Source organism: Pelophylax lessonae (genome assembly GCF_965119305.1).
Source record: "Pelophylax lessonae genome assembly, chromosome: 1".
Classification (NCBI taxonomy): domain Eukaryota; kingdom Metazoa; phylum Chordata; class Amphibia; order Anura; family Ranidae; genus Pelophylax; species Pelophylax lessonae.
This window is the reverse complement of record NC_138768.1, coordinates 231675436-231691760: the sequence shown is the minus strand read 5'-3', so window position 1 is coordinate 231691760 and position 16325 is coordinate 231675436. Positions and strand designations below refer to the sequence as shown.

Genomic DNA, 16325 nt, shown 5'->3' with positions numbered 1-16325 from the left:
TTCAATCTGCCATGTATCTGAACCTTTGAGGGACGCCAAACGAAGCTCCGCCCTAATTGGCCACCATCTTGGAAATGCAGCCATCTTAAGGAACCTGGTAACTACTATTCTAAGCTAAGCGGCCATCTTAATATGGTAATTATGCCTTGCCGTTTATTTGATTATTATTCAATATTGTTTATGTACTTCCTTAAATGTTTTACATTACATATTCAAGGGTAACGAAAGTACAATCCCAGCCGTATAAACCATATGTAGATTTTTCCCTAAAGAGATGATTTTTGTTTTTATACATTTTTATTAATATCAGATTAAGCGCATATTGGCGTATTAGTTTCACGTTTTGCATAGCCTATTCTCACTTCATCTGCAGTGAGGTGATTGTCAGGTTTTGCATTGCGCAGACAATTGTGGTCTGATTGTATAGTATACATTAAATATGGTTTTTACTACATCTGGGGAAATGGTAATTTTGCTTTCGTTTCACTTTAACTTCGTTTTAGTTTCACTTTCATTATTGAGCTACCAATCACATTGCAGTTGTTGTTTGAAGTTTGTATTTTTGTGAAGTTATATTTTTTTGTGTCATCTCAAGTTTGATCATTTATCGTGATTACATGTTTCGTGAATAAACCTTTTATATATTCCATACTGTAGACTGTTTTCACTAAGATTGGTATATGCTTTTAAAAAGAAATTATTCAATAAAAAAGAATTCGCTAAATATAGATTTATGGAATAAGTTGAGATTCTCCTTTCACATAGATCTTTGCTTATTATTAACCATAAATAGATACTGTTATAGTCAGAGCAGTATCAACATTCTAACATAATGGAGGCACAGCGAGATATTATTAATTATTATTAATTATTAATTCTGACAAAAGTGCTTTAGAAAACAAAACTTCAGTCAGAGTTGACATCTATTTTAAAAGAATAGCTAATGATCCTGCGATGAAGGTCCTTGTCCAATACAATATTTTTTGTTATGGGGTGAAATCTCTCTCAGATAAGCCCCTACATAGATGGACCAAAATTTGGCCGGTTCAGCAGGAACCATCTAAATATCGATCCACGTATGAGCAGGCTGGTTGTACTGAAATCAATCACTTCAGTACAACCAGCCAGTTTTTTTTTATGCATGCATTAACCACTTAAGCCCCGGAAGATTTTACCCCCTTCCTGACCAGGGCCTATTTTGCGATTCGGCACTGTGTGACTTTAACGGACAATTGCGCGGTCGTGCAACGCTGTACCTAAACGAATTTGACGTCCTTTTTTTCCCACAAACAGAGCTTTCTTTTGGTGGTATTTGATCACCTGTGCGATTTTTTGATCATGCGCTATAAACAAAAAAATAGCGACAATTTTGCAAAAATAACAATATTGTTCACAAAAAAATGTAAAAATCAAAATTTTTTAACATTTTCGGCCAATTTGTTTTATGCTACATATGTTTGGTAAAAAAAATCGCAAAAAGCGTATTTTGATTGGTTTGCGCAAAAGTTATCGCGTTTACTAACAAAGGGAAAGATTTTTGTCATTTTTGTTGTTTTTTTTTTGTAACGCGTAATGCGATTTTTTTTGCGGTACTGCGACATTTCGGCGGACAGATCGGACCCTTGACTGACATTTTTGACACTTTTGGGGTTACCAGTGACATTTCTACAGTAATCAGTGCTATACATATGCACTGTTACTGTAAAATTACACTGGCAGTGAAGGGGTTAACTTTTTTTTAAAGGGAGGGGTTATGTGTGTCCCTAGGGGCGTGATTCTAACTGTGATTGGCTGTGGCTTGAGGTGTAGGAACAGTGATCAACGGTCCTACATAGTAGAACCGTATAATCACTATTCCTACACAGGGGAGAATGACAGGCGGCTTGTTTACATCAGCCGCCTGCCTTTCTCCCTCTCCACCGATGATCGCCGAGTGACCGGCGGACATCGGGTCCGCCGGTCACACGCGAGGGGGGGTCTGTGACCGCGCGGGAGCTGGAGCGCGCCTCCGGCGGCACGCGCTCGCTCCCCAGAGCCTCACAGGCTAGCGACGTAGTACTACGTCGCTCTGCCTGTGAGGGGCTGACTGCCGCAGTAAATATACTGTGAGCAGTCGGCAAGTGGTTAATGATTATTGTATTCTGATGGCTGGGAAACCTCAAGCTATCATAAAACAAAAGCTCAGCGGAAAGGATTCCCCCATCAACATTGACTGTGTTGATGGGGGTACTGAGCAATTTTCTTTGCTGCAACTCATGGTTGCAGGAATGAAAATTGGCTAAAATATGGCCTGCTTAAGAGTCTATATTTGCATGAAGGACTGATAGACACAGGGTTCAGTGTTTGTCACAGCAGCAAGCATCTACAAAGCTTTTGTGAAGTTCTCAGCAAGCTTTGAACAACTTTACTGAAACCTTTAAAGCAAGCAGGTCAGCTAAGTAGTACTTACAAACTTCATTAATAAATAAGGATGAAATAAAAATACCATCATTTATGCATGTGATTCTTTAAAGCTCCAAGTAAATTGCTGTGAATAATATGCTTAATTAAATGTCAATACTAACATCATACAACAGCACTAGAAAAGAATTGTGTACAGATGAACACGAGTATAGTTAAGCTAGTAAAAGGCACAGGAGTGGATATGTACAACCTGAATGTTTAATGCAAATGTCTGCAAATGATTCTTGCATAAACCTGCATGCTTCTATTGCCTGAGTGCAGTGAAGGAATCTCTGCCCCACCAACACCTCAAGGGACATGTTAATCTATTTACATTAAGCAGTGTTTTTCAACCTTTTTTCAGTAAAGACGCCCTTTAAAACTATGCAAAATGTCGAGGCACCCCATTTAAAATGTAAAAAACGAAACGGAAAGTTTATCATAACGCAGCAACATCCACACATGGAAAACACTCAACATTAGAGGTAACTTATTCTTACAAAGCAAACACACCTTTGCACACTGGTACCGACTAGTATTCCAATGTCTCTCTTATCCCTCTTGTTCTCCCTCGCTCAGCAAATGTGACCCCAGTACTAACAGAGAGGGGCAAACAACGATGCTTTGCAGGTGCCCGATGTCCTCCCTATCAGCCAATGAAGTCACTAGTGGCTAGAAGGTTGTAATGGTGCACAATGAAACCTGTGGCTTTGTGTAACTAAAAGGCAGGCTTAATCTACCTGCTGGCTTGTATACAATTTTTGACACATTTTAGGGGATTTTTTGCCAAGGCACCCTGGGGAAACCTGACGGCTGGGCTACAGAAATTAAACAGGCCATGTCACTGTTCTTGGAGAACCATCAAGTATGGGTATCGAACAATAAGCATTTCGTTTTTTTATCTTTTTTTGCATATAAGTGTTGCTGGTCTCTTGTAGATAATATGCAGATATTTCTTGTCCTCATGCATACACTCCAACGATGATTGCAGGACAGTTTTTTTCTCTAATTTGAGTGGCAGTGACTTCTCTAATGATGACAACAGTGGAACGTGCCCATACATCTGAATGGCCATTTGTAGCCTCTAAATGGGAAAGCATGCGATAATTTGACAATGCAGAAAGAGAATTGGGAGGCAGGGACAGTGTTGTCATCCTATAACAAGGACCATTAGGCTGGATTACCAGCTCTGGGCTGCTTGTTTTATACAGAGGAAACTTTGTTTTTAGATTCCTCACTGATTGGTAAAACCTGAATGGGTCCTTGAGTCCGTAGGCTATGTAGGGACTTGGGAGGTATGAAACCTCCAACACTGGGTCCATGGATCACTAACAAATTCCATCTTGATTGAGCAAGTGTGCCGAGCCCTTTCAGGATGGGTGCTTGCAATAGTTCAGGGCTCTACCCTCCAAGCACAGCCTGAAAAAAGCCTTTAATAGCATTTCAAAAAGATTGAAATTGACTTCTGATATTACATTAACATCTTAAAGATTGTATACGATTTTAGTTACTGAGTTAACTGGTCAACAGGGGTTTTAGGGGAGTGGTACAGTACAGTTGGCCAGAAATATAAATCTGACTTTGCTGAGAAATGTTTATCTACAGTGTGAGATCTGAAGTTCTGTGCCTTCAACTGCTAGTCTCATGGGACCTGGAGTGAGATAGTGGGATTTACTACTGTAAAGACAGCCATACATGGATAAAAAATTCAGGCGGCTCAGCAAGAACTAGCCTTCCTCTGTACAACCATCAGATTTTCCCTGCTCGATTAGCCCTGCTGGCTATAGTGTATTCAGAGACGGCGGGGAAGTCTCCCCTCTGTCAGAATGCAAAAACTCAGCTATTGCCAGGGTGTGGATGGAAGAATTAAGTCAATTTTTTTTTTCCTTTTATCCCACTGGTTGAAAAAATCTATGGGAATTATGGAATCTATGTTGAACTTCACTTTGGGATGCCTTAGCCATTACTACTGTTTTTTTTACTGCGCTGCTTCCGCTCTAATTTCTAGGCAAAACAGTACCTTGGAGCCTACAGTGCATGCACCTCCCGGTTTCTGCTTCATTTATTCTTTGGATCTGGGCTTTCTAAATCTTTCCTGCAAGGAAAGGAGACGGCCACTGATAGGGGGAGCATGGAGCCCACATTTGGTTTAAAGTGGTATTAAACCCAAAATCAAACTAAAACAAAAATTATTATATTGCTACTTATCTTTTCTTAGATGTAATGGCTGCATTCATTTTCTTAACTAGGCTTTCTTTCTTTTATTTTCATCTGGTGATCCAGCCAGTAAGTATTTTATTTTTCAAAAGAACAAGCCTTTCCAGCAGAAAGTATCAGTTACATAGATACACAAAGACAAACCACTTAACACTGGCAGGGACTGTTACCACGATCGGCTTTTATTTTCTTATGTAAAACCTTTATCCCAAAAAAAAAAAATATTATAAAGTATTAGCTGGAGTTTGGTTCAGTTTGCTAGTGTATTTACAGTATCTCACAAAAGTGAGTACACCCCTCACATTTTTGTAAATATTTTATTATATCTTTTCATGTGACAACACTGAAGAAATGACACTTTGCTACAATGTAAAGTAGTGAGTGTACAGCTTGTATAACAGTGTAAAATTGCTGTCCCCTCAAAATAACTCAACACACAGCCATTAATGTATAAACAACAAAATTGGCAACAAAATTGGGTACACCCCTAAGTGAAAATGTCCAAATTGGGTCCAATTAGCCATTTTACCTCCCCGGTGTCATGTGACTCGTTGGTGTTACAAGGTCTCATGTGTGAAATGGGAGCAGGTGTGTTAAATTTGGTGTTATCGCTCTCACGCTCTCATACTGGTCACTGGAAGTTCAACATGGCACCTCATGGCAAAGAACTCTCTGAGGATCTGAAAAAAAGAATTGTTGCTCTACATAAAGATGGCCTAAGCTATAAGAAGATTGCCAAGACCCTGAAACTGAGCTGAAGCACAGTGGCCAAGACCATACAGCTATTTAACAGGACAAGTTCCGAGACTTCCGGTTCCGGCGCCGCATGGAGTAGTTGAGCACTACTCAGCTCCCGCGGCGTGGCTCTGAAATCCAGCATAAAAAGCCGGCCCAGCACATCCAGCCTGCCCCATCGGCATTCTGTCTGCCTCCCGAACCCCTCCGGACCCGGCACAGTCCCTTCCTTTGCTCCGCCATGGAGCGCTTCTTGGAAAAGGCGGCGGCGCGTCCTCCGCCGGGCACGGCCCAAATCGAGGCCGCGGTCGCGGCCTACTCCGCAAAAACGCCTGCTCCGGCTGCCATGGATACCTCACAGCAGCACGAGGAGAGCTCCCAGCCGACTTCTGCCATATCCTCCTCAGCTGCGGACCCTTCCACGGACCGGATCGCTCAGGCAGTGGTCGCCCTGCTCACCCCCACCATAAAGGCTTCAGTGGAACAAGCAGTGGCCGCAGGCATGGCCTGCATCAGAAAAGAGCTGGAGTCTCACTCCCGTCGCCTAAATGAAGCTGAAGGTAGAATCTCCAGCATAGAAGACGAAATCTACCAAATGCAGGGAACGGAGCAATCCCAGGATAAACTTAATAGGGTGATAATGGACAAGCTGGAGGATTTGGAGAACCGATCCAGGCGGAGTAACCTTCGGTTCATAGGGATCCCGGAATCTGTTGCCCCCTCGGCTATCCCTGAGCTGTGTGCACGCAAAATACCTGCCGCCCTGGGCCTACAAGGGATTTGTGTGGTGGAACGGGCGCACAGGATGGGACTCTATTCTGAGGAGCGGAAGACCCCTCGCCCCGTAATCGCAAAATATCTTAACTATGCGGACAAATCGGCCATCTTGCAGAAATTTCGCCAAACTCCACACTTCCAAATAGAAGGTATGAAAATACTGATCTTCGCTGACTATTCTGTTGACGTCGCAAAAAGACGTAAAGCTTTCCAAAACGTTTGCTCGCAACTGCATAATGAACGTTTAAAATTTACCTTGGCCTACCCGGCGACGCTACGCCTTCGTGCCCCGAATGGCGAACAACTGTCCTTCCAGGACCCCTCGGAAGCAGAAAAATTTGTTCGATCCCTTCATCATGGCGAATCGGGTCAGTCATCATCTACATATAAATCGTCCTCCCTCTCCAGACCGGATTCTCAGCACAGCCCGCGGCAAGGATCTCCGAAAAGGCAGCGATATGCGGATGTGGTTAGCTCTGGCCGCTCTGGACCCACTCATTGACCTTTCTCCTGCCTCCTTGGTGCTACCTTATGTCTCCTGGGACCTCAGTACTCTTCTTCTGTGACCTGTCCCTGGAATACGCCTGCCGTCATACGGCAATTTCCGTAAGCATACCCTTCACAAGCTGGAGTAGATTAACCTGTTTATTACATGACGTTTATAACTCTCTCAGCCCTTAATGTTTTACTGTTCTCCTCTCTATGCTCCGCATCTTGTGCCGTGGCAGCGCCCAGCTCTGCTTGTCCGTCGCGACCCAGGTCTCACTCCAGATGCGCTCGCTTATAGGGCCTGATTTGCCCCGGTCGTTTCTGGAGTCACGCCTGGGGGGCTGCGCTCTATCGCACGCACATGCGGAAAAAAGTGAAGTTGATGCCACTGTTTTGCTATGTTTCTTTGTTCTCTAGATGTTGTTCCTTCCAGTTATCCCTTCCCTTCTCCCCTGGGCCTCCCCCCCCCAACGGTCGTCACCCCTCGGACTCTAGACTATACCTGGAGCTTCTTTCATTTAACTCTGTAACTTTTCCCACCGTACTCTGGCGTAACTATATCATATTTTTGGGTGTAATATACCATCATTGTCTGATGTATCGACCATTTTTGTATGACAAATGACGCTGATATCCTGGAACGTTAAGGGACTCAGATCCCCGGCGAAGAGGATGAAAGTCCTGCGGCATTTAAAACGCCTCCGGGCAGACATAGCTCTTCTCCAGGAATCGCACCTTCCGGCGGCGGATATGCACCGCATGGAAAAACTTTGGGTGGGTAAGGTGATAGGATCAGCGGCAGTGGGCCGCAAAGCTGGCGTCCTCATTCTTTTCCACAAGCGGCTCTCAGTGGAAATCCTGACTGTGGATACGGATGAGGAAGGCCGATACGTCTCTGCACACATTCGCATCAACAGTAGGGAATTAGTCATATCCAACGTGTATGCCCCTAATGTATTTGACCAGTCCTTTTACTCGTCGCTATCGACGCGGGCCCTAACACTGCCTCAGACCCCACGACTGCTGGGGGGTGATTTTAATGCGGTTATGGATGTAGTTGTGGACAAATCCTTGCACCCTCAATCATCCCGCCCCCGCACTATGGAAACTCCTACTCCCCTGGCCACTCTTGTAGACTCATTATCATTGATTGACGTGTGGCGACATTTCCACCCGTCAGACCGTGAATATACCTTTTATTCTCACCCTCATAAGACCTTCACTAGGATCGACTATTTCTTCTGTTCTGACTCTCTCCTACCCCTGATACAAGACGCAAACATTCACGATATGGCTATTTCTGACCACTCTCCTCTAGCCCTGTCCATTGATCTCGCAGGCTCCCCGACGGTCCCACTCATTTGGCGATTCCCCTCCTTTTTGGCTAAAAATCACGACTTCCAGTCTTATCTCGAGCGTGAATGGCAAAACTACTCGGCGGCTAACGCGGTGCATTCCTCCTCCCCACATCTATTTTGGGAAGCGGGCAAAGCCTTCCTAAGGGGCCGCATAATTTCGTATGCGGCAGCGTACAAGAGACATGCCAAAAGCGGTTACAAGACAGCGAGTGAACGTTTACACGCGGCACACAGGCACCTCCTTCTCACGAACACCCCCAAGGCCACAGAAGCTTGGCTTCTGGCTAAGAAAGCTTTTGATGACTGGGCGGAAAAGGTGGAACGCATCCACACTGCCCACTTGGCTGCGTCCTTGCACAGGTTCGGCAATAAAGCGGGCAGGATGTTGGCGGGCATGTGCAAGGGTCGGCCTTCTCCCACACACATAGGCTCTCTTCGGGATCCCTCGGGCTTGGTAGACTCTTCTCCCCTAGGCGTGCAGCGCATCATGAGAAACTTCTACTCTTCATTATATGGGCAGGAAGAAGTTGAGGAATCGGCGGGCGATATATTTCTGTCAAACACGGGGCTTCCTCTTATTGACCCTGCACAATTGAGTATGCTGAACGCTCCGATATCGGCGGAAGAAATCACACAAACGATTCGACACCTAGCGGCTAACAAATCTCCTGGTCCTGACGGTCTCACAGGGGAATTTTACAAATCTGCTATGACATGCCTGGTCCCTACATTGGTTGCCGTCTACTCCCATATTTGGGACGGGGGGCCCTACCTGCCGACAGGTAACCAGGCTATTATTAAATTGCTTGCAAAAAAAGGGAAGGACCCTCTGGAACCAGGATCGTACCGCCCTATATCGCTACTCAATCTCGACGTTAAAATTCTATCAAAAATTGTTGCCTCGCGCCTGGCGCTTATCATGCCCACTCTAATTCACCCAGCCCAATCCGGTTTCACCAAAGGACGTTCGGCTACGGCGAATATCCGGAAGGTGTTACTGGTGCTAGAACAGGCCCGCATTCATCCCGACAAAGACCTGGCCATAGTAACGCTAGACGCCGAAAAGGCATTCGACAATGTGAATTTCACCTGGCTTAGGCGGGTCCTGGACACTATGGGGTTCAGGGGCCCATTCGTGCACCTGGTTGCCTCTATGTACACCTCTCCGACTGCTAGACTGTGTGTGGGTGGATCCATGACGGACGATTTTAGACTGTACAAAGGTACGCGTCAGGGGTGCCCCCTATCCCCTTTGCTCTTTAATTTGGCGATGGAACCCCTGTCGCGTTACTTTTCCACCAAGGCGGCCTTACACGGTGTCTGTGTAGGGGACCGAGAACTCCGGATCTCCCTATTTGCTGACGATGTCCTTCTATTCACCTCTCAACCCGCTGACGACATACCCACGATAGTCTCTACCTTTGACGCCTTCAGGAAATGTTCGGGCCTTAAAATAAATTATTCTAAGAGCGAAATCCTCCCCCTGGGGTCTAATGTACAACGTGCGTGGGAACGTACTTCCCCCTTTAAGATTGCACCTCATGCTATCACTTACCTGGGTATTAAAATCGGAAGGACGCCTGCATCAATTTACACCCTCAATTACCCCCCACTATTCGCCAAGGTTAAAGGGGAACTGGAAAACTGGAAGGATCTACCGCTGTCTCTCTTGGGGAGATGCCATTTGGTTAAAATGGTCAGCTTTGCACGCATACTGTACTTTTTGCAAACCTTACCATTACTGATCAAGCACAAGGACGTACAGGACCTCTCCAGAGCATTTTCTCGTTTTCTGTGGAGAGGGAAGAGGCCTCGCATATCTTCCAAAAAGCTAAGCCTCCCCAGGCGAGACGCAGGTATCAATTTTCCTGACATACGAATGTATAATTTGTCATGCTTGCTGAGGGTGGCTTTGGACTGGATATCTCGGGCGTCTCAATTCTCGAACTATGAGTTGGAGTCCCAGATGTCCAAGCCTTTCGACCTGGCAGCCCTTCTCCATGTCCGATGGGTTCAATTCCCTCCCGACCTGCGACATAGCCTGCTCCTGAGGGACACGGTTATAGCGTGGAGGGAGATACGCAAGCTGCTAAAACTACCACTGTATTTCTCCAAATTTATGCCGATCCGGGGCAACCCGGCTTTTCCCCCTGGTTTGGATCGTACGGTCTACAATCATTGGAGCTTGAAAGGACTGGTCACCTTCGCCCAGCTCTGCGACACCCAAACTGGTCTCTTACTCCCTATTGCGGACATCTCCAAGATTTATGACTTGTCTGCATCGGATCTTTTCTACCTGGCTCAATGTCGTCACTTCATCCGTGCCGCCTCACCCAAACCTGATCAACGATTCCAGCCGTCACTACTGGACTCTCTTATAGCTTCGGGCAAATACACCATCTCTGACGTGTATAAACCCCTCTTATACTCATGCCCACCGGCGATTTTTACATCATCCGCAAAGAACTGGCTCAAAGACTTTCCTGGAGAGGACACCCTACCAAAGATCATAAGTGGTCTTCGGACAACTCTTGCACTCACCCCTAACTCTATCTGGAAGGAAACGCAAATTAAGATCTTTCATAGAGCACATATCCCGTTCCTCTCAGATAACACGATCCCGGATGCTCACAAATGTCCTTTTTGCCTAATTGAACGCCCGTCCCTCTGTCACAAGTTTTGGGACTGTCCTTCTATTGCGTCATTTTGGGATAGGGTGCTTGTCTACATTGAAACCGTCACCAAACTGACTGTCCCGAAAGACCCTCTTCTCCTACTGTTTGGCTACTGGGACAAACGCCTGCAGAAATGGTCAAGCATATCAGACGTTTCCCCTCGTCTCTGGATCCTTACCACTCTACTCATTGCCAGGCGACTAATTCTGAAACATTGGATTACAAATACCCCCCCCCCTTGCATCCATGCTACAGCCAGAGCTAACCACACTCCTTTCCACTGACCGCATCAACATGGACAATGTGTCCCCCTCTACTACTGGCCTCTTCCACGCCAAGTGGAACGTCTTTCTCAAGCACGTGTCAAGAACCTCGGACGACCCCCCCCCCCCGGTAGATTTTGCATTTGCATTCTCTATGAGTGCCTCCTCCATCCCCGCCACCCATGCCAACCTGGGACTCATGTAATGTCTGGCCATGGAGTTCTGGCCATCCCCCCCCCCTTTTCCACTCTTCCCCTTCCCTCCTGCTGGATCCTTCCAGCCACTGTTGCATTTTGCTATGTACAATTCTTGTGTATACCTGTTGTATTTTCTGACTTGTTAAACTGTCGAAAAATTTTAAATAAAAAAAAAAAAAAAAAAAAAAAAAAACAGGACAAGTTCCACTCACAACAGGCCTCGCCATGGTCGACCAAAGAAGTTAAGTGCACATGCTCAGCGTCAATTCCAGAGGTTGTCTTTGGGAAATAGAGGTATGAGTGCTGCCAGCATTGCTGCAGAGGTTGAAGGGGTCAGCCTGTCAGTGCTCAGACCATACGCCACACACTGCATCAAATTGGTCTGCATGGCTTTTGTCCCAGAAGGAAGCCTTTTCTAAAGATGATGCACAAGAAAGCCCACAAACAGTTTGCTGAAGACAAGCAGACTAAGGACATGGATTACTGGAACCATGTCCTGTGGTCTGATGAGACCAAGATAAACTTATTTGGTTCAGATGGTGTCAGGCGTGTGTGGCGGCAACCAGGTGAGGAGTACAAAGACAATTGTGTCTTGCCTACAGTTAAGCATGGTGGTGGGAGTGTCCTGGTCTGGGAGTGCTGCCTACACTGGGGAGCTACAGTTCATTGAGGGAACCATGAATGCCAACATGTACTGCATAGGTGTGCGCACAGGGTGTGCCAGGTGTGCCCAGGCACACCCTAATCACCCTGTGCAGCACAGGTTCCCAGAGATGTAAGGTAACTAAGTAGAACTACTTCACTACTGTACTTAAAGAGGTTGTAAACTCCGCTAAATTTTTTTTTTTTTTTTACAAGCTGAAAGATAAACACATAATGAGCTAGTATGCATCGCATACTAGCTCATTATGAAATACTTACCTTAGAACGAGCCCCCGTCGTGCCGTCCGCTCACCTCTATGACGGGCGACATGTCCAGTCGCCCGTCTTCCGGGATCGCGGCATCCGGCCATCTGATTGGCGGGAGCCGCGGTGACGTCACTCCCGCGCACCCGCGCACGGGTCTCTGAAGAAACGGCACCAGCGGCCATTCCTTCAGAGCGCATGCGCCAGTTACGTCACTGGCTGCATGTAAGGTAAATATCTCCTAAATGGTACATGTTTAGGAGATATTTACAGTACCTATAGGTAAGCCTTATTATAGGCTTACCTATAGGTAAAAGTGTCAGAGGAGGGTTTACTTCCTCTTTAAGTACCGAAAGGCGGTATCTGTACTTTCTTAGAGTAGAATTTTTTTCTCCTACTTCCACTTTTAATTCACTACATTTTTTCGATGATTTCAATACTTCTACTCCGATATTTTTTTTTTGTGCTGCATAGTTACTCGTTACATTTATAAAAATTATTACTGCCACTTACCACTGTGTTTGAGCTTTGGTGTGCACTCCCTAATGCATTAGGCTGTGCACACCTATGATGTACTGTAACATACTGAAGCAGAGCATGATCCCCTCCCTTCAGAGACTGGGCCACAGGGCAGTATTCCAACATGATAACGGTCCCAAACACACCTCCAAGATGACCACTGCCTTGCTAAAGAATCTGAGAGGAAAGGTGATGGACTGGCCAAGCATGTCTCCAGACCTAAACCCTATTGAGCATCTTTGGGGCATCCTCAAATGGAAGGTAGAGGAGCGCAAGGTCTCTAACATCCAACAGCTCTGTGATGTCGTCATGGAGGAGTGGAAAAGGACTCCAGTGGATACCTGTGAAGCTCTGGTGAACTCCATGTCCAAGAGTGTTAAGGCAGTGCTGGAAAATAATGGTGGCCACACAAAATATTGACACTTTGGGCCCAAGTTGGACATTTTCACTTAGGGGTGTAGTCACTTTTGTTGCCAGTGATTTAGACATTAATGGCTGTGAGTTGAGTTATTTTGAGGGGACAGCAGATTTACGTTGTTATACAAGCTGTACACTCACTAACTTACATTGTAGGAAAGTGTAATTTCTTCAGTGTTGTCACATGAAAAGATATAATATAATATTTACAAAATGTGAGGGGTGTACTCACTTTGTAAGATACTGTACATCTGCTAGTACATCCAACACTTCCCATGCCCCTAGACTTACAATGCTGATGTACAAAGGTGCCCCCTGTGCTCCTTCATCCAGAATGGGGGCACTCTAATACAGGAAGTGTGTTACTGGCCAGATTGCCAGGGGAAAACAGAGGGGAAAAAAAGCCTAAAAAAAAAAAAAAAAACTGATTCAGTCACTACATCTAATGATTGGTAAGCTGCAATACAGTACATTTTTTGTTTAAAGCTGAACTCCAGATATGATCTTTATTGCATATATTATATCTGTGCGGGCATTGTGAAAGTTGAAAATGACTGTAGTAGTCAGTGATACAACAGTGATAGCCACAATTTTCAAGGTCCTGTGCCAAGCGACTTCCCCCTAAGCAGTCAGTTTTAAACCACTTTGTCTGAATTGCATTGATTGCAGTAGAGTAAAACATGTTGCTATAAATAACAAGGTTAAAAAAAGGTAAAAAATGCACTGCACAGCAAACAACCTGCCAACCTGTATCCCTAAATATAAAATAAGAGATCACACCTTGGTTATTGACCTTCATGCTGCACATCTAACTAATCTAATCTAATTTATCAAACAAATAAATAAATGTTTCACGTAGTTATATTCATACCAAGATGTACATAGATTTTCTAGGACCTCAATTTGAGGATCATATTTCCATAGCAACCAATCAGATATTTAGGGTACACTCATAAAGGCAGTGTTAGCTGGAGTCAAATATTTTCCACAATTGTATGATGGGCTGGAATTAAAATCTTTTCCCCAATTGTGCACTGATTTCCCCCTATTATGTACCAGATATTACATGTACCTGCAATTACGTCATGCTATGAGAGTGCAAAGTAAATACTCGGTTCTGCACTTACAGGACTCAGGGTTTGTTAGCTCTATACTTTCTACTTCGGATTAAAAAAGGAATTGCTGCCCTGTAGAGAAAAATGGGAGTCTGATGTGGGACCCATAGATGGGGATAGCTGGGAGCAAATCTTGGCGGCTGGGCCACTGATATCATTTTCGGCTGCCCAAAAATTGGCACATCTGTTTATTCTCCACTGCGCATAAAGAACACCAATCGAGCTCTATAAGATTCCTCCACTGCATATGTCAACAATGTCAATTAGTCTCAGGGAATCTGATTCATATGCTTTTTGGAAATGTTCCAAATTGGTACGATACTGGGAGAAGGTGGTTAGGACTATTAATTGTATATACCAAGTCTAATTACAACTGAACCCAATTACATGTATACTTTGTGGCTTGGTGGAAGAATTTTATTCTCCCTCCACGTATACGGCATTGGTTAGGTTGCTAATATTTAGCCAGGAAATTAATAGGAAGATACTGGCTTTCTCTTCAAGTCCCCATATGTCATCAATGGATTCAACAAGTCAATAAAATACATATCGACATAGAAATGCAACACAAAAATTCACAAAAGGAAAGTAGGTTGTTCTTGCTGGCAGAATACTACACTGTGTAAGGCATCTGTTAAACGGTAAATATGCTTCATCAAGAGGCTTCGCACATCAAAGATGTTGGTTTTTAGAGTTTTTAGTTTAGTTTCTTTTTTTTTTTTTGTTTGTGTGTCTGTACTGGTGAAAATGTATAAATTTTGGAACAACTTGCATTTGCTTGGAAAGTGAAATGTTATCTTGACAGTTTTTCATATATGGAGTTGGACTCCGAATGTTTTTACTATATGACATTATGTACAATAAAATCTTTTTTTCTGACTAAAAAAAAAAAAAAAAAAAAAAAAAGGCAGAGTACAGAAGCAGGGGTCACTGTGTTCCAGATGACACAAGTGTGCCCAGTGTGTGATTGCAGACCAGCAAGGGCTTGGGAAGAGGGAACAATCAAATTTGGGAATGTTTCAGTTCAACCATGCCATGTGTGAATTCACCCTTTTCCATGTTACCCCCAAAATAATATAGAACGTAAGATGAATACTAATGTGCTGTTATGGGAAACTAGGCCACCATTCCAGCAGTTTTCATGATTTTTTCACAATTACTAAGATCACACACACAGCAATTATTTGCCAACAAAGTCATATTAGAGTGCACTAACCTCTGTGAGATTCCTTTGCTCCTTCAGGAACTGGTAGGTGACACGTTGTGGTGCAGTCATCAAATCAGATAGGCAGAGTGAATAAAAAGGGTCATTTTTATACAAAGATGACAATGATACTCCAATGTCTGAATCCATATTCAGCCAGTAGGATACTTACTGCAAAGCCCAGCAAGGATTTCCTACTGTTAAGAGGGTGCAAGCGAAACTGACAATTGTTCAGCTGGGTGAACAGAGAGAAGTCAAGGTTTCTGCTTGTCCATGGGAGGTCTGTGTGAAATTCTATCTGCTAGGGTCTAAACTATGTGAATTGTACACCCACCCCTCCCAGGAAAGTCTTGCTAGATTCAACTATTCCCATAAGCCAAACATTTACTCAGACTTTGGGAGGTAAAGCAATCATCTAAGTGCAATGAAGCAGTGGATCTGATTACTTGCAGTACAGCCCTGGAACATCCCTCAGACATTTCACAGGTTGGAGTCTACAATGACATTCCTGTCTGCTATGCCCAGCATCAAATGCTTTCACAGCCACCTTGGCCTTAATAAGTTAAACATGATACTTGGTAGTGCTTTTCTGCATACACAGTTCCACTAAATATTAATCAGCATGTCGCACAGTTTGCAGCTTTAAGCTAAGTATTGCTTTGAGAAATGCCACTACAGAAATTGGATTTAGTATTAACTATTTTTTCACCAACCAAAGAGAAGCCATATACCTCTAGTATCTACATACAATCCAGAAATAGAAGGTGTACATAATGAAAGAGCTACAACCCATCAAAACAGAGAATGAAACTTAAAGATATCTTCCAACAAACCTCTGTGCTAGCCATCAGACAACCACTCAACCTCAGACATACCCGTATACTAATCAACAGGAAACTGCATTCTAACAAGGACATTAATATAGGAATAACTCCTCGCAAAAATAAATGCTGCAAGTGGTGACATTACTCCAAAAGTATCACTCATGTAAAAGGAACCTTTAATGTTACC

The 16325-nt window shown here is 44.3% G+C and overlaps 1 protein-coding gene across 1 annotated transcript in view; it reads right to left on the bottom strand.

The window, feature by feature from the left end:
- LOC309544914 (uncharacterized protein) overlaps nt 1-15694 on the bottom strand; it is a 38296-nt gene extending 22602 nt beyond the window's left edge. Inside the window, exon 1 of the mRNA XM_082243921.1 lies at nt 15327-15694. Coding sequence (XP_082100047.1) covers nt 15327-15464 — 138 coding nt within the window. The 5' untranslated portion in view covers nt 15465-15694. The remainder of the gene's footprint in view (nt 1-15326) is intronic.
- Between the last annotated feature and the right edge of the window lie 631 nt (nt 15695-16325).